At 30.1% G+C, this 19,326-nt stretch overlaps 1 protein-coding gene across 1 annotated transcript in view; it reads right to left on the bottom strand.

Annotated features, from left to right (window-relative positions):
- LOC130672678 (diacylglycerol O-acyltransferase 1) overlaps nucleotides 1–19,091 on the bottom strand; it is a 97,931-nt gene extending 78,840 nt beyond the window's left edge. The window contains exons 1-3 of the mRNA XM_057477349.1: nucleotides 18,602–19,091; nucleotides 10,449–10,577; nucleotides 5,009–5,103 (exon numbers count right to left, since the gene is read on the bottom strand). Coding sequence (XP_057333332.1) covers nucleotides 5,009–5,103; nucleotides 10,449–10,577; nucleotides 18,602–18,717 — 340 coding nt within the window. The 5' untranslated portion in view covers nucleotides 18,718–19,091. The remainder of the gene's footprint in view (nucleotides 1–5,008; nucleotides 5,104–10,448; nucleotides 10,578–18,601) is intronic.
- Nucleotides 19,092–19,326: the final 235 nt, after the last annotated feature.

Genomic DNA, 19,326 nt, shown 5'->3' with positions numbered 1-19,326 from the left:
ATAGATGTACTGACTAGACGTGATCAATGTACAATGAGTTCAAAAATAATACGAAAAGCAGTAACTATGATAGTATAAGTGTTTAGTGAGATGAGAGGTGTAAAGTAAGGACCTCACTAGGCATCGTCAGCCCTTCTCTACACTTCCCAACCAGTTGCCGGATAGGGGCCCAAGTCTTTAAGCAACTGCTTGCTGGCCCTTCAGTAAGCTAAATTTCAACAATGTGGAGCTACTGAATTTCCATCTACAACTTAATTAGGATTTGATCTGACGAACGAGTATTTAAATTTTTTTTTGTAATCATAAGCTAAAATGACTTACAGTACACGCTGAGAATTTTATGGTAATGATTCTCATCGAGGATTTTTAATAGTTACCATACTGTATAGTAATTTTAGAATTTTTTACAATAATGCTATTAAAAACCATCATATGATTCTGACTATTACTATCCCCGAAATTATTCGTGATTATTAAATCACTCTCACCAATAATCGTAATCACTCACATTACAGATAGCAATAGTTACCATCGCGTATGTAAAATTCATGCATACTCTCTTAAAATGAACCAGTGAAATTCCACTGATTCAACCAGTGAAGTTCACTGGTTTAACCAGTGACTAAAAGTTCACTGGTTGAACCAGTGAATTTCACTGGTTGAATCAGTGAACGTCACGCTCACTGGTTTCAACCAGTGAACTAAAAATATGTAAGCGCGCGGGTACAGCAGCATTCTGTACATGAGTATATTTAAGTGTTTTATTATGTCAATAAATAAGTAATATTTATTGATTATCTTCATGTCATATTTTAACTAACTTTTATATAACAATAATAATTATATGACACAATTTTTACAGAGTTTAAAAATAAATAACTTTGGAGTAATTTCAATAGCTTGGAGCTAACCTCAAAAATGAATGACATAATTCTAAAATTGAACAATATAAAAAGCCCATTGAAAATGGAAACAAATTCAATTTTTATAAATCCTAATAAATTTTATTTATTTTATTACAAAATAATTTTTAATTAAATATAATTGTTATTAAGACTCTTTTTGTTTGACTTGACTTTGTTTATAAATAAACGTTTATAATAAAATAAAATTAATCTAACCTATTGTGTTTATATTTATGTAGTACACCGGCGTATCACTGGTTTAACCAGTGAATTTCACTGGTTCAACCAGTGAGCCAAGCGATCATCTTAGTCCACTGGTTGAACCAGTGAATTTCACTGGTTAAACCAGTGAACGCTCGGTTCACTGGAGAATCAGTGGATTTCACTGGAAAATCAGTGAAATTTCACTGGTTCATTTTAAGAGAGTACAGTCAATCATATACATTATTATAAGTGATTGTGTATATATACATATTTGTATATGTGTATATATTTGCATAGATGTATATCTATATGTATATAAAAAAAAATTAATTTTACCACCATGAGATAGTAACCATTACCATAAAATTCTCAGCGTGTAACAAATCTACGTCATAACTACGACGCGATTCCATTTGTTACTACAGAAATTAATTTGTTACTGATGTAAGCTAATTATGTTTGCCGTGATAACAAAAAATTTCGTTATCCTGTCTTTAGTTATGACGACGAAGCTCTTTTTTTCGTGATTCCATCATGAGAACAATGCAATACTTAGATTTCAATAAAATCTACTAATAAACAGGCAAATATTCAATTGTTAATTTTGTAACTGTTTTAGATAATGACGACGGCAATCATAATATATTCATAGGTTTCTATTCTATATAAATCTTCACAAAGGAACATAAGTGATAAAATACATAATAATTAAATTGTAAAATCAGACAATTAGCAAAGGTTTGAATTACTTTGTAGATTGTTTAATGAACCTACTACTGTACTTACTAAAGAGCTTATATAACACGAAAGTGCAAAGAGATAATATTACTGACTTGATGTTTTCGCCCCAACTGCCAGGAGCTTCTTCAACGACATTCTACTCACTCACAAAAATTAAAAGACTGGATAAAGGAATAAAGAAGTAACTAATTTTTTTTTTTTTTTTTAATACTCTAGAGCAAATTCTTCGTAGTTAAAATTTTCCATGCTACGTCAAAGACGTTTTTCATACATTCATAACTTCATAATGTAATGACAAAATAATTATAAGCACAGATAAAAGACGAATGAAAAATGAGTAAGAGAGTCACAGAATTTTATATATATAAATGATTGTCGTTAAATGCCAGAGTAAATAAAAATAATAAATGTGATATTCATGATAATCTAAAGATAATTATTTTTTGAATAAAATGAAAAGATCTTAATTTACTACACGTAGAAAATATTGTAGAAATTATAATATTCATGACAAAAAATGTAATAAACACGGCTTATAAGTTTAAATTGATGTTTTTAATGTCTTATCTTGTAACGCGTTATCTACAGTATAGTTTTGCTAATAAGATATTAAACTACTTCAACATTAAGTATACTCGGCTCTGATTAAAAACTCCGATTGAAACTTATTGATTCCAATTGAAAGTCAATAGATTGTAATCAAAGCAATCGAAATACTTACGACGAGCGCTCAGAGCATCTGTCTGTGGAGATTATCAGACTAATTCCATTTTGTCCCGCCAGTAATTTATATTATTTTGGCCCAGAAAGGCCGAAAAAATATCGTGGCATCGATACTTACAATTAAAATGAAAGAAATAGTACATCATGTGACAAAGGATGAAACAAAACGATTACCTGCATTGGAACTTAAAGTTTTATTGTCAGCAGCCAGTCAGGAACAAGTTAAGTTAAGACCAATGGTGCAATCAACTATTAGCGTAAGCGTAAATTGTCATTTGCAATTTATAATTAAGCAGAAACTATAAACACTATTCACTATTCACACTAATTTTTATAAAACTTAATCACAAAGTCAGAACTGTCAGTTACGTAAATAAAATTAATGGTCTAAAATTACTATTGAGCAAATGACAAGTATCAGAGTTTAAATTTCGAAATCCTTCAGTCAGCGGGCAGAGACATTATTTGTTTGTTCCCAATGGACTAAACAAGGTTGTTTCTGCCCGCTGACTGAAGGCATTTGCAATTTACACGTTTGCTAATATTCGTTCGTGGCATTGGACAGAAATTAAGTTGTTTTGACTGACTGTAGTGACACTGAAACTTCAAGTTTTGATGCTGGTATCATAAAAAATTCTTTATTCTGCACATTCCTAATAGATGCCCTCAGCCAAGTACACGGAGAAATTATTCTTGTTTTGAATGCTATACTGTCATAGTAGTGCCGAACTATGTTGGCCACCTGTCGGAAATAAACACACGCAAAAATTGCTATAACCATAGTAAAGTTTCCAATGGTTACAGTAATTTTGCTTGATTTATTGTAAATTCCGACAGGTGGCCAACATGGTCCGACACTACTATAACACCATAGCATTCCAAACAAGAATAATTACTCCATGTATCTGTTGAGATTCTAGTCCTAATCACAGGTTTTTTGCCAGTAAGTTGTATTACTTTACCCTAAACAGGCCTTGAAGATCGGGGGATAGCGTACGGGGGTTAATAATTCAATACGATCTGTTACATAAGAAAGTGGGGTAAAAAAGTGATCCTAAATGCGTTACATATGAATAAGGTAGTCTTCTTAAGTCAAAAGTAAATATCATCGGGTCCCATTACTGGTTTCAGTTTACTTAGCGTTCCAATTCGAATTTTTTTAATACTTTGAATAATTCGTTGGAATTATTCCATTTGGTTCGTTCTGCTAAATTTAAAATTTTCAGAATTCGTACATCCCCTAGTTGAATTTTATGACGTTTTTTCAGACATGATTATTAATGCTCATGAATCGCGTAAAGCAGATTATAATAATAATAACATTTATTATTATTATTATTTTATATTTACATTTTATTTGATAAAATGTACAAATGAAATACGTGATAATGACCTGTCCATTTGACATTTCGTGGTCCAAAGAGAACGACAATAGAAATGGGAAAACTCGTGGCTTTAAAAACGAGACGGGATGTGAATGTGAGTATATAGAGTAATATAATGCCACTATAATATATAATAAAATTTATATCTACATATACACATATATAAATATATAACAAAAAACAAGTGAATTGAAACGGTGAAAATAGCGACTAGCTCACATTGAAATGTTTCCCAAATAAAATGATGACGTATTTTTATTTTTTATTATTCTTCAATACCTTAAACCATTAAATTTCAGAGCAATTTGTGCACTAAAATATCGTTAAATATTTGTTTTGTTAACTCTTAATAATAAAAACAGATCATTATATTTTTATATTAAAAATTAAATTATTGTTATTATTTTTTGTCAATAATTGTACTGAATTTATTTTTAATTCAATAATAAAGTCGATAGAACTTATTTTTGCTAGCAGATAAATTTACTTTAAAAAAGCAACCATTTAAATTTAAAAACTAGGATTTATTTATTTTCTTCATGTGCACATGACTAATGTTGAATGTACGAAAACCCTTTAGCTGATGTGACGATAAATGTTATTGGAATTTTTTCATGACACCACAAGAGCACGTGAAACAATTTTTTTTATTTTATGTGTATTTCTTTGGGTTTTTCTTCAACTGACAGGATATAACGTACTGGTGTACGATCTAGATAAATGGAGAGAGATAAGGAGAGATAGTAGAGGGTTATAAAAAAAAGAGAGATAGATTCAATGTGTGGAATGTACGATATGGGAATTTAGACAAGAAACCTGTGATAGTAACTGTTGAAATTAAATTATTTAATTGGAAAAAATATGAATGAGTGGAAATTACTGATATATATTACAAATTTTGGAATGTATGAATCGTGTTCGGATAAGATTTAATATTACTATTCGATTCGAAGTTCGAATTCGAAAATTGACGAGTCATTAAAATATTTCAAGTGATGTCATTTAAATTTCGAAATTTATTTGAAATAAAATACATGAATAAATACTTACAACAAATCAACAAAAGTGATGGATATTCTTCACCGCCACCCTGGTTGCCGCTCAGAAAAAAAAACCATTCCCAAGGATCCACTCTTATTCCATATCTGTAACAACATAATTAAAAACAACGTATAACAAATGAAAATTGTTCAAAAGTAGGGCATCAACTTCGCGCGGACCATGGAGAAATACCGTAATTCATTAACTTCACGCGGACCATGGAGAGAGACTGCTTGCTCTCAGCACTTCAAGGCATTGCAGCAGCAACTCTACCCCCTCCAGTCCCAATCCAGGCTTCTTATTGGACCGCAGTAACTCGATCCCCTCTACTCTCAATACAGCCATCTCATTGGATTGCAGTAACTGAAAGTCCCCAGAACATTCTAGAACCTGCCTCTCGGGTATAAAAAGAGGGCATCTACAATGCGCGGAGCGCAGTTAATCCTCGCTAATCCGACTGGAAAGAACATTCTACTAGTAGCGAGCAAGGCTATCAGTGATAACCAGGAACAGATATTCAAGCGAGCAAGGCTTGAATATTCGCCAGCTACATCTCATCAATAAATTAGCTCTTCTCAGGGCTATTGTTGAACTAGCTCTTTTCAGGGCTAGTCAACAAGACCTCCAGGTCTCGTAAGATTACTTTTAATTTGAATAGCTCTTCTCAGGGCTATCGTTGAACTAGCACTTTTCAGAGCTAGTCAACAAAACCTCCGGGTCTCGTAAGATGACTTTCAATTTAAATAGCTCTTCTCAGAGCTGTCGTTAAACTAGCACTTTTCAGAGCTAGTCAACAAGACCTCCGGGTCATCGTAAGATGACTTTCAATTTAAATAGCTCTTCTCAGGGCTATCGTTGAACTAGCACTTTTCAGAGCTAGTCAACAAGACCTCCGGGTCTCGTAAGATTACTGTCAATTCGGATAGCTCTTATCAGGGCTATTCTACATGAACTTTTCAAGTCACGTAAGATACTATCCACTTCAACGGTTCTTTTCAGGACCGATTCATTAAAAACTAATGCCTACTCTCTAAACATAAAAAAGTGAAACAAATGAATATTCACTAATTCAATGTGCAAATCAAACCACTAATTCCAAACAGTCGTTCGATTAACACTTCAAATTAGTGAATACTTACTAATTTCACTTGTTTATGTTTTGAGAATACTCAAAACTATCAACGTTTAACTCAACGGTCTTTCTCAAGACCAAAACGGCTTTTTTCAAGGCCTCCAAATAAATCTAACGTACGAATCCACTTCAATTGAACAAACTGTACAACCGGTAGATTCGTAGAAAAAAATGAATATTATTTAGTACCCTAATTGTAATATCGCATTACAAGTGATAAATAAGGTCAGAAATATTTGAATTATTTAATACCATAACGAAAATTAGAGTAATACTTGAAATGCGTTAGTTAGTTGGCCCTAGGCTATTGTGCCAACACACGAGTATATTACACCCCTGCTAAATATATATGAATAATTTTACCATCATTATTCATAGCAATGAACAGAAGCAATGTATGAGATATTCTCTTGTTAGGTTATTTGTAGTAAATTTTTCACTTTACGTAATAGTAATTTTCATATGATCTGAATTTAAATTACGAGTTTTCATGTCCGCTCAACTGACTGAAATTTGCCAATTTCAGACTACAGCGCTTTGACAAATTGAAAATGACGACCCTATCAAACAATCCACATTGAATTGGATAGGAACTCATATGGGAAAGTGTGGAACACAAAAAACAGATTGATATTCCTATAGGAAACCATATGGGAATCCATCCGAAAAGTCCATGTGGGAACCCACAGGAATCTAGGCTGGATTCCCATAAGATTTTTTTGATAGGGTAGTTTCTTTCCCAAGGGCATAGACCGTCAAATTTGTGCCTACTACAGTAGATTCCACTACAGCCTAATTAGATTTCATTACAATCTAGTAGAAGAAGGGATACTTTGTAGCTCAGGTAGTCCCATATTTAGGCGCCAAGTAGTCCATAATTCAACACTTTCCTCATTTTTATCCAACGGAAATTTTTTAACTGAAAATGAGGGGCTTGAAATTCCGGAAATCAAAGTTACAGAATGCACAGCAGTAAAAGGCACTTCTCCCACTTTTTTGTAACGATGGGATGGGATCAACGTGGGGGGGGGGGGCAGTATAATTTTCATAGTTAACGGTCCTGGCCAGAACCATTCCATAAATTTAAACATCTTTGATCCCCGCTTACCAACAGTCGTGTCTTATTTGCGCAGGTCTGCATCGTAAAATGCGTAATGTATAAAAAAAAATGAATTATAGTCTTAATTGAATCTTGAAATATTCATTATTTAAGTTACAATTTATGTATACATGAAATTATAGATACACTTGGAGAATTTAAAATTTTCCGCCACTACGACTTTTTTAAATGGTCAAAAGATTGTTAAGTTTATTGAGTGAATCTTGTTGAATTTAAGGAGAGAGCCACTTTATGGAGAGTCACATTATGTAGATTCTACGACGTAAAAATTAAAGAGATTCCACCGTTATAACTTATTGAGAAAAGTAGAGAATAAATCAGTGATTGCGAAAATAGAAACCGTAATTTGTGATCATATACTATTTACCATATGTCAATTAACAAACTGACAAACCGGAAGTCAATCAATATTCTGTCGATATCAACTTGAACGGGGCAAAAAATAATGAATTATTCAGTTTATGAATTAAATAGCCAGACATATGGAAGCCATTTTCAAAGTAATGAAAATAACAAGCCAAGAAAATAAAAAGAACTCATGAAAAGATACTGGTACTTATATATTTTAAATATCTAGCTTTATTATCTTTTGTTCTTTTACAGATATATATATATTTTTTATATACAATGCTATCAGATTTCTCCTTTGTAAATAATAAACATTATACTCTCAAGGGATTTTTCAAGACCTGAGATACAATAAAATGAAGCTGACGAATGTATACATACTCAACATCCGTCGACAGGAATAGATCTCTTATTTCATCATTGTGTTGGGATCAAGGGAATTTATTTCTCAATATTATTTTTCCTTTCGAAAAAAAAATACTTACATCCAGCGATACCCATTTTTGTATTTCATTTGAGATTTTTATTTTTAAATATTTATTATGTCAGAAAACTATTCTTCTTTTACTATATAAAGATCCAATTAGATTTTCCGCTATATTATAATATAAGACTACCATGAAAATCCATAAGGTAGTCCATTGAACCTATATGAATTTTTTAGATAGTCAGCCATATTTATTCATCAACTTGAATTAATTTATTTAATATTAATCAAATGGTTAAATATTGATGTTATGTAAAATCGAGAAAATTAATCTGTATAAGATTTAAAGTGGAGTATAAAACTAATATTTATTCAATTTAATTGACAGTATGAGCCTCGGGCACACCGATATTCAAGAGAACTATACGACGACGGTTAACTACTGTAGAGAATTCCTTACTGTGTATATAACTTCTTATAACCAGTTACGATAACATCAGATTTACATTTCAACGAGTATATAATAAACTATTATTATATTTTAAACTGTAGAATGCAGTTAAATTTTTATTTTTTTTTTTTTATTAATTCTACAAGCAGATTCATAGAAAATCAATTGATAATTAAATGTATTACTCAACTGATCAATTAAATATGTTTCAAATATTTATATTCCTTGTAGTCCTTCCCCCCCCTCTCCTGTCTTATAGCCATTTTTTGGCATTGCGCCGAGACTTGGACTCGAACACTAGACTTTCTATTTTTGAACTAAAGCTTTTCAATACTTTAACATAGACGCTTACTAAGGGTCACTGAGATTTTTTATTAATTTATACAGACTGACTGACAGCTAAACTGTCTTATAATTTACACACACATTAAAACTTGAAGACAATCATATTATTTACACGGAGGAAGTAACTATTTGTGATATGTTGGATAAGTAACAGATTATGGCATGAGTCGGTTCCAGAATGAACCGACAGGTTGCGTTGTGTCACACGAGAACGAGTGAGGATCATTAGCGCCCGAGCGAAGCGAGATTGTGGTGTAACTGCCAGTGGCGTAAACCATAAGACATTGAGCTGCGATTTTTAAAATGGTTCTAACCTCCATTTGTGGTAATCTGAATGACAATATATATTGTGGTCTCAGTAAGAGAACAGACCTCGGAAACTGTCCCCACTACCGAACATTCATGAACGGCGCATGCGTACAGAAAAGTGGGAGAACATTGAACACGTAAAACATCCAGAGTGGGAGTAAAAACCGAGGACACTCGAAGCCCAATCTCTTGTTGGGATGACAACAGTATTTACAGTAGGGCTAGTTATGTCTACTAATCGACTGGAGTAAAAAATCTGTAGTATCGACACCACACTTTTGGTCCTAGCAACTACACTAAATGGTCACTTGAACCATTTAGTGAGGCAAATTACTATACATTTGGTGGAAATTAGTCACTAGTATGAGTAGAGATGTCTCTAACTGTAATAATTTGGATTACACTTTTTTTTACGTTCAAGGAAACTGCAACTCCTTAACACTGTAATCATTGCACGCTTGGAGCGCGAAGCGGAGAGGTTGGACTTTACTACTGACTTGTCAAGGTTACGTGATTTTTTCACAGTAAAGTAGTATTCAATTCAATTGAAATAGTATTTCTTTATATTTATGCATCTCTATGCGAATGCTATGAATATGGACATAATAAAACAACCGTTATTACTTCAATCTAAATCTGAAAAGTCGTCACATCTCATTGCAATTATCAGCGAGAATATTACTATAGTCACATACAATTTGTCATTTCTCTCGGTACTCAGCAATTACTGGTCATATATTTTTTATATTTATAGTTTTCTATATCTAACGAAGAGCAATTACGTTGCCAGTGATTGTAACATGTGTTAAAAAACAGATAGAGTTGAATAAAAAATAAATAAAAAAAATATATATACGCATACTATGAAATGAAAAAAATGTATATATATATAAATAATAAACGATCAATTTTTTCTCATTATACTGGTCTATGTACTTTTTCAGCGGGATATCTGTCTAATCAAGACCAATTCATCTTATCCAAGATCAAACAGATTATATAATAATCTTGATAAATGGAAGCAAAATTTTTTAAACAAAAAAAATATTTTTTTTCAAGAATTTATTATCTGAATTATTTAAATGAAAACTGAAAAAATTGAAACTGAGGTAAAATGGGCGAGTATTAGAAAAAAAAAAAAAATTCGTCGAATTTTTAGTATTAGAACTATAAAATTAATGCTAATTTTGAAAATTAGAAATTATTAAGTTGATTAAAATAAATATATAAAGTTTTATAAGAAAACGATGAATAAATTTATGAAATTTGATAATTTTAATTAACTTTGGTATATTATAATATAATTGTTATAATTACTTGATAAAATTTTCCAGTAGAAGTCGTACACCTCCAAGACCAAGAAGAAGGAAGCCCCAGTTAATGAATCCTGTGAAGTTATCGAAGCCTGAACTCCAGGAGAAAAGGCTGTCTCTCGGTCTATGGCAGCTGCAACGGATAAAAATTAACATTTATAAACTGTAACAAAGTATAGCGTCTAAAAAACAGCAAGTAAATAAATGAGTAAAAAAAAATTAAATTTAAATCAAGGAGGGAATATATAAATGCTTGGCATATAAAATTCTATCACTAAGCGCTGCGTAAAGAAAGTATCCTTTGTCTTGTACTTTATAAACACTTGCTGTTGAATTTACCAGCTAGAATAATCAGCTCAAGAGACTCAGTAATACAAGAGACAGAATAAGTGAAAAACATACTAGGGTTTATGTACAAAAATAAAATAAAACAGTAACAACACAAGGAAATGAACTCAAATCTGTCTGCTGCGGGATTAATTTTTTAAGAAGTATTGTCTTGGAATAAATTCTTATTGAATCTTTATTTCTTTGTGACGCGACGTACTTATAATATATTTATAAAAAGTTCAACATAAAATATATGGTTGATTCTATTTGCTGCATGTACCGGTGTATTTTACCTGAAAAATCATCTTAAAAATAATTGCCAAGACGTACATAGAAAGAACAAGGGGATATTCGCTATGAGTGTGACTGCAGCGCCAGACAAAATATGAACTACGGCAGGCTGTCAGAGTGTTTCTATACGTATGTCAATAACAAGAAACATGAAAATGAATAAATATTATAAATAATAGTAAAAAAATAAGTTATAAAAAATATGTGACAGTTTTATAATAATAGCAGTTTTGTTTTTTAGTTAAACGAATCAACAACAAGTAAGTATAATGATGAAAAATAAAAAAGAATGCAGTAAACATTTAGGTTAAGTTGTTTGAAATTCATATCGAAGTCGAAAAAATGATACTAAGGAAAAAATCAAAATGAAAAATAAATAATTAAATAGTTATCTCAATGTATAAACATTTATATAATCATAATTTAGTAATAATAGCCTCCCGTAACGCCGAAAGTAACCACTGCGAACGCTTCAGTCGATTTAATTTCTCCTACCATGACTTCACTCAGAGCGAATTGACTAATATCCCGGATTATACTCAGTTACATCTAAGGTATTGTGGTCCCATTAAGAGAATAGACCTCGGAAATTGCCCCCACTACCGAACATTTATGAACTGCGCATGCGTACAAAAAAGTGGGAGAACATTTAGCACAAAACATCCAGAGTGGGAGTAAAAACTGACGACATCCGAAGTCCAATCTCTTGTTAGGATGACAATAAAAAAAAATTTCAGATAGTAACCACTTAGATCTGGATTATACTCAGTTACATCTCAACAATTTTCTTTTTGCACATGCGCATTGTGGAATACTAAACACGCATGCGCTAAAAAAAAAAAATGCTGAGATGTAACTGAGTTAAATGTGAGATAGAACTGAATATAATCCAGAAGTAAGGAAATACAACAGTAACTGGTACGTAGCCCAATTGAAACGATAGCGAATAAGGAAAAAAAAAAATCCCCAAGTTTGTTTTAGCATATCTCATTAATATCAGGATATTTATCGATTTTTCCCTTAGATTTTCAAAAGTTTAAAAAACGTTCAAAAGAAGTTCGTAGTTGTGTCACGTTTTGAAGTTTAAAATAGGCAACACTTTCTCAACCTTTTTTAAACAAAGAGTTAAGAAGCTTTGAATTTATATAGTTTACGCTTTTTTGGTCTCGTGTAAAAATTCCATTCACGACTATATAGGTCAAAAATATATACGATGAATAGCTTTTATAAAATTTTAAACTTTTTTAACGGAATGTATACATAACGGTCAGATTTATTGTTTGACCGACAGATTAACGAATAAAGCGGCTTTATTTGTTTGAATAACAAAACAGGAAATAAAAAAACAACAAATGACAAACAACTATACATTTAAACAAAAAAAAATATATATTTAATCCGCAGAATTTTGGATTAATGTCTATTGAAATATATTTCTCGTTGAGAGCACCGTGATACCAAATCCTAAATCTCATGCACAGTGCAAAGAATAAAGTGAAAAAAAACAAATTTCAATACTTTGCTTGATATTAATAACAGATTAAATTATTTTTCACATCGAGGATTGAAATTAAAAAGTTTTAATTCCTGTTCAGCCAATCAAAAAAGTCGCTTTCACATAATTTTATTCTGCTGACGGAACATCTATCCGTTAATTTTAATGTCTTTCAGGCGTATTTATAAAAGACTAATTTAATTAATTGTATACGATACTTTTTAATTGAATAATTAAATGTATTTATTCTAATTTTAATTGCATATTAAAAATTAATTTAAATTTTTTATAAAAAAAAAGCTCACATATATTCGTAACTTTAATTTCTACGATAATGAAGCAAAAAAAAAATGCTTTAAAAAAAACAATGAGTGTTAAGTAAACATTGACGTGAGTAAATAGAACGTTCGTTCGTTAAGGGATAGAAAATAAAAGAGTACGATGAAATGAGATGGGAAAGTGGATGGAAAGCGAACGAGAAAAAAAAAATGAAATAAAAAAAAATAAATAAAAAATACTTTATATATGTGTATATTATTAAAAAACTAAAAAAAAAAAAAAATGTACTACAAAGTTTCAAATTGCATAAAATGTTGCCTCCAAAAGTAGCTCATGTTTGCAGGTCATTATCTTCTACTTAGAATATAAGACTTAAGATTTCATTCTCAATTCCTTTTTTTTCTTTTTGTTTTTTTTTATACTCTAATGAAGTTGCATCTTAAAGACTTATTACTATGCTTTACTAATTTTCTTTTTTTTTCTCGTTATGTCTTAAAAAAAAAAAAAAAAATTCTCGTTGTCGGATGAAATTATATTTAATATAAAATAGGTGAAAGAGAACCATCTTGGAAGTTTAAAAAAATATATGACAATAAAAATGTTGGAAAATTCAAAGTGCACAACCCAATCGCTCATTTTATTTTTAATCATTACTTTTTTTTATTATGAATTTTTATTCAACTTATAAATTATCAATTTGATTTTTTTATTTCTTATTTTCAGTTTAATATTTTTTTATTAACATTTTTTTTAAATATCCCGCCTTTTTGTCTTAGATGTCGCTATTTTTTTCAAACTTATACTGCTACGTTGGTGCTGCTGCCAGTAGTTGGCGGAGAGAAAAAATGAAAAAAATAATAACAACAGTAAAAATAAAAATGGCAGCTAAATTTTTCGTGAATAATCAGTTTTACGTTTTTAATTAATGACAATTAAACTAAAAGGATTTAGATAGTGATTTTTCATAAGGGTTCTGTAATAAAAAATACAAAGATAATAAAAAAAAGTTAGGCCGATTAATTGTGTCTATTGAGAGTCATCGTGTTTGCGAAGTTTCATACGTAACAATTGACAGCACTGGTTTCTTGAGTTAAAATAATTTGTTTTAAACTAATAAAATAACGAATCGATTTAATCTTAGGTTCAAATTGTTCCTTAATAAATTTTCTATATACTAGTATACAATTTGGCCTATTTTGGTGTAATTAAAAGTGTGTAGAAACAATGTTGTGAGTAAAATAGTCGGAAAAAAAACCGTTTATAAAGTGTTCTCAGGGCTTTCGCGCTTGAGGTATGCAATTTTTATTCAAAGGTATATTTAAATTTCTTGATGAGATGTTTTATCATTGAAATGGTAACAGACCAATGAGATTGTGCAATTTTAGACATTGAATAAATTTTCAATTTCGTCCTGAAAATATATAAGGGATTCTTTGATAAAAGGAATTAATAATTAGTACTTGTTTTAGAGTAAGTAGTAAATTACACAAGTTTGAAATAAAAAAAGTAAATAAATAATAATATCAGATGTAAAATAATTTAGAGTTTAAAATTTATTTTGTAGATAGAAGTAAAAGTTAGTTAAGCACGTTGCTAGTAGTTAAGAATCAAGTTTCTACGGAGTTCGGAACTCCTGAGTGGCCAACTAATTACAATTGTTGACTCAGTGGTAACTTTTCACCTTCTGGGTGATTGTGATGATGACCACGGTAGTTGGTCCTGAGAACTACCAACCGCGTTGCAGTAGTACACGATTAAATTTTATATCAACTATTTCGTAGAACAATAACTAAAATAAGTCATTTTTTAAATTTACTTTAAACTGAGGAAAACTCTAACTCCAGTGTTTAGGAAATACTATTAGAATTGTTTAAATTCTATAAACAGCATTTATTGAATACTGAAGTAAACATCAAGGACAATATGACACCGATGATGGGCAGCACAAATAAAAAGTATTGGATAATAGCAATAAATACATTTTGTAAAAGTTTGCTTTGTTTTGTCGTGATTTTAAAATAGCATCTCGACTACCAATTAGTGTATATCGTTATTTCTCAGCCTTTGTATGGACCGAAATAGAAAATGTTAACACTATTATCACGGTATCGAAATAATACATACAATATTTTGTGAATAACATACTGTCGCAAAAGCAAACAAATGAAAATATTATTATTTATCAATGAATTTTCGAAATTCCCAAAGTAGTACATGAAAGTTCACTTTGTTTTTCCACAATGAAGTGGCACCTTTTTTTGGCCAAATCATAGTGTAAATGACTATTGAAAGATCCGAGTTATGCGATGTCTATTATCGTGACTTAAAGTTGGCAGCATTCGATTATTAGATTCAAATAAAAAAGTGACAGAAAAAAAGTAAATCCATAATCATTGGTTTCCACAATAGAAATACTGAAAGCACACATAATGTAAAATAAATTATTCCGTCAAATGTCGCCTCGATTGCGTTACATTCTCTTGTGTCCTATTAAGAGCATTCATTTTATGTCACCGCAGACATAAAAATATTATCTTTGTCTCTATCCTCGTAGTATCTAACTGTTGATCTGTATTATTTACGACGTGATTGGAGATAACTTAATAATTCCGTAGCATTTTGTCACGTTTTTTCGATGAAACACACTTTTTATCGTTATATTTTTTCATTTTGATAATTACACTAAAATTTAAAGCAATTATTTATTTTATTTTTCAATTTACCAAAACTTTTAGTGAGAATTTTAAAAATAAAAATTGTCACTGTTTTTAGTTACTTGCCATCTTCTTAAAAGTTATAATTTTTATTTTTACTTATATCCAACTCTCAAGTTATCTAGGACGTCTTCAGCCGACCCAGAAAAGTTACCCCACCGTAATTACCAATAACTTTGTTAAGTTTTTAAATTAATGTCACAAAAACTTTTTAGCTATGACAAATTTCATATCAAGCCCAACAATACAAAATTAATTTAACAAATCCGTTTTTTTTAAAACCATTTGCATTTATAATATATTTTATACTAATTATTAAGTGAAAATAATTTATACTTATGAAATTTACCCAGCTAAAAGGGACTACGTAATACGATAATCTACGTTCTCAAGTACATATACCATATTTGCCCTACCGACATTCCCATTTGGGTTAATTTACATAAGGGCGGATTTATCTACATGCACTAGCCGCTTGTGTTCCTTACAGATCTTGAGTATTTGAATGGTTAATTAAGGATCGAGGGATTTATACGATTTCTACAATAAATTCACTTTAATTTAGACCACGATAAATTCATAAAAATAAAATACTACTTTCACTTAATTAAAATCTTTTTTTTCTATTATGCAAATTATAACTTTTAAATTAAAAGTTTTAATAAATATAATTAAATTTTCTATTAAATACTCTTATAGAAATAATGTTTTATATATACACATAGAGCCGTAATAAATATTTAATTGCATGACACTCGAACATTGTACGGACGAAATTGAAAATTAGTTTCGTAAGGAAGGCCTTAAACCGTCAACATCTGTTGAAATCTCAATTTTTTATATTAAAAAATATAATTCATATTTTTTAAATTATCGTAAATATGCTAAAGTGCTGCCTCGTCTATTCCTGCTTATGCAAAACTTTATCGCGACTTTTAAAGTTCGATTTTTCTTTCAATAGCTTATTTGATGCAACAAATTAATGTATGAAAAATAAAAGAAAAAATATTATTCAGCAAAACTACAGGCTACTCTTAGTGGAAATATATAGGCAGCTTCATTTGCTTCTATCCACTCCCTATATATCCCACCAGCCCTTATGACGGTAGTTGAAAAAAAAAACAAATTTCCCCGGAACTTTGAGTTTCTTCGGCTAAAAGTCACATGAAATATTTGTATGGTGTGAAGTTATTTCCCATAAGGAAAAATCCGCGGGCTAATATTCACAAAATTACAGACAGTGTCTTCTTTTTCGATACTCCCTTACCTGAAGCCTGGCATAAGTCAAAACAAAATTTTTTTTCAGGAATTTTTCACGTTTTTTCTACTAGAGGACACTACAATGGACAGGAAACGTTAATATTGTTATTGCCAACAGGAGTGAATCTATACGGGTCAATTCTCATAAAAAATACATGGACAGCAACATCCTCATCCATCGTCATCGATTCTCATATAAATCAGAAGTAAAAAAAAATTTCTTAGGATTTTTTAGTTTTGTCAACTAGAGGGAACAACAATAAACAAAAAAACGTCAATATTGTATGAAGTCATTCCCAATTAGAACAAAGTTACGGGCTACTCTCGACAAAAATATAGAGGCAACTTCATCCACCTCCATCTGTTTCACGCTTCTATTCGAAAAAAAAAAATTTTTTGGGATTTTTTTTGGTTTCTTTTACTAAACGACATCATAATGAACAAAAAATGTTGATGTTGTCAGGAGTTATCCCCAATAGGAGTGAGTCTACAGTCAACTTTTCTTAAAAATACATGGGAAACGTCATCCTATTATCCTTTTACGGGTCATAAGTATCATAAACTTGCAGTGTCAGTGCAGATGATAAAAAATCTGATTTTTTTCACTGAAAAAATCTTATTGATTACAAATTTCTATAGGAAAATCATCAAAATGCGACAATACATTATGAAAACTCATTTGTTGTCTCAGCTATTCGTCTTTGGCAAAAACTACAACTATAGTTTTTCTATAGAAATTATTCAATCTAGTAGTATTGAGGTATTCAGAAATAGAACACATGATTATTTATTAAATCTAGATATGAGGTAAATTTCATTTGAGCAAACTTCCAAAAGTGCTCTCCTCTAGTTAGTCTAAGTTGAATCTATTTAATCTAAATCTAAATCTAAATCTTGTTAGCTCTAGAATTAAGAATTTATGTAATGTAGTAGAATTAAAAAAGTAACCTAAGGTTAAGTTAAAACTGGCATAGAACCTGTAAAAGTTATGAAAATTGGATTATGAAATTGCCATATGGCCTGTGCCTTGGCATGATTAATAGAGAATAATAATAATAATAAAATGTATAAATGTCTTCACAAACATACTAAACAACACCCGAGAATAAATTATGTCCAATACTGTACCACGTGTTTATTGATTTAAATTTGAAAACGCGCGCAAATGTTCTACCGATATCAATTTTCCCACTTTACCAGCATTAAATCATAATAACAACAAGCGACCATCAGGAATAAAGCAATCATTTATCAATGTAAAAAAAACCTCATGTCATTAAATTTATGTCATCATGATATAAATGAATATATACATATATACCACATATTTATATAAATTAGAAATAAAAAAAAATTCTTAACAAATATCTACACGCATGCGTCTTATAAATTATATATACATATATGTGCACACACATAAATATATATATGTATATACAGATTTCATTGACAACTGGATTATTCTCTCATATAAAAGTCAATTCCAATAATAAATATTTTTTTATCTACCGATAATTAACAGTCCCTACTTTTTTTATCGTTTTTTCTTATTATATATATTATCAAATCTACATAATAAGATAATATAATATATATAAATATGTGTATTTACGTAATAATACTTCTAATTATTTCTAGAAAAAAAAAAAAAACTATAAAGTAGATCAAAGTCAATTGCTTTGAATTTAAAAATAAAAAAAATCTGGCAAAAAAAAATCAGTAAAATTAAATATATATATATATATATATATATGTATGTATGAAAGGTAAAAAAAAATGAATACTGACGGTTTATCTGGTTGTGATTTTCGTAGCATGTAATCCATTCGTTGAATTTCTTCAGCTCTGGTAACACTTTTAGTGCGTCTTAACCTCACTTTAGATTCATGATCACTGTCCGGCATTATTGATACGTATTATTTACAAATAACAATAATATATAATATATAAAATAAAATTATACTGTAAAAATAATTCGAAAAATAATGACGCGTTTGTTTAATGGAAGCGATTGTTATTTGAATATCGACAAGACTGACGTACTGATGGTAAACTCTTAATATAAAAGTATAAAAATATATAGATTGGATTTGGATAACGTTGTATAAAATATATGGATAGATAATTTATTATATGATAATAATTATAATGGAAGTTTTAATTTTCTTGAGGGTATGAAAGGTTGATTTTTTAGCGATACACATTACGAGTGTTTGATTACACGTGCGCGAATTCAAGTTGTTGCGTTTACAGCTCGAGAGAACCGCTGATACTGTTGAGAATACGATCGCAGCGCGCTCATATGTTCTGTCAATGTTTATTATATATTATATATATTAGGGATTATGTGGTGGCGCTAACAAAAAAAAAATGAACTTTGACATCGCGGTAATGTTATCATTAAATTATAATTATTATTATTTAAGTTGTATTACGTTTCATTATTTTATTTATCATTACAATTACAATATTAATAATTATAATTATTATTACTATTGTTGTTTTTTTTTTAT

The sequence above is a fragment of the Microplitis mediator genome, chromosome 8, assembly GCF_029852145.1.
Source record: "Microplitis mediator isolate UGA2020A chromosome 8, iyMicMedi2.1, whole genome shotgun sequence".
NCBI classification, from domain to species: Eukaryota; Metazoa; Arthropoda; class Insecta; order Hymenoptera; family Braconidae; genus Microplitis; species Microplitis mediator.
This window is presented reverse-complemented; position numbering and strand designations above follow the sequence as displayed.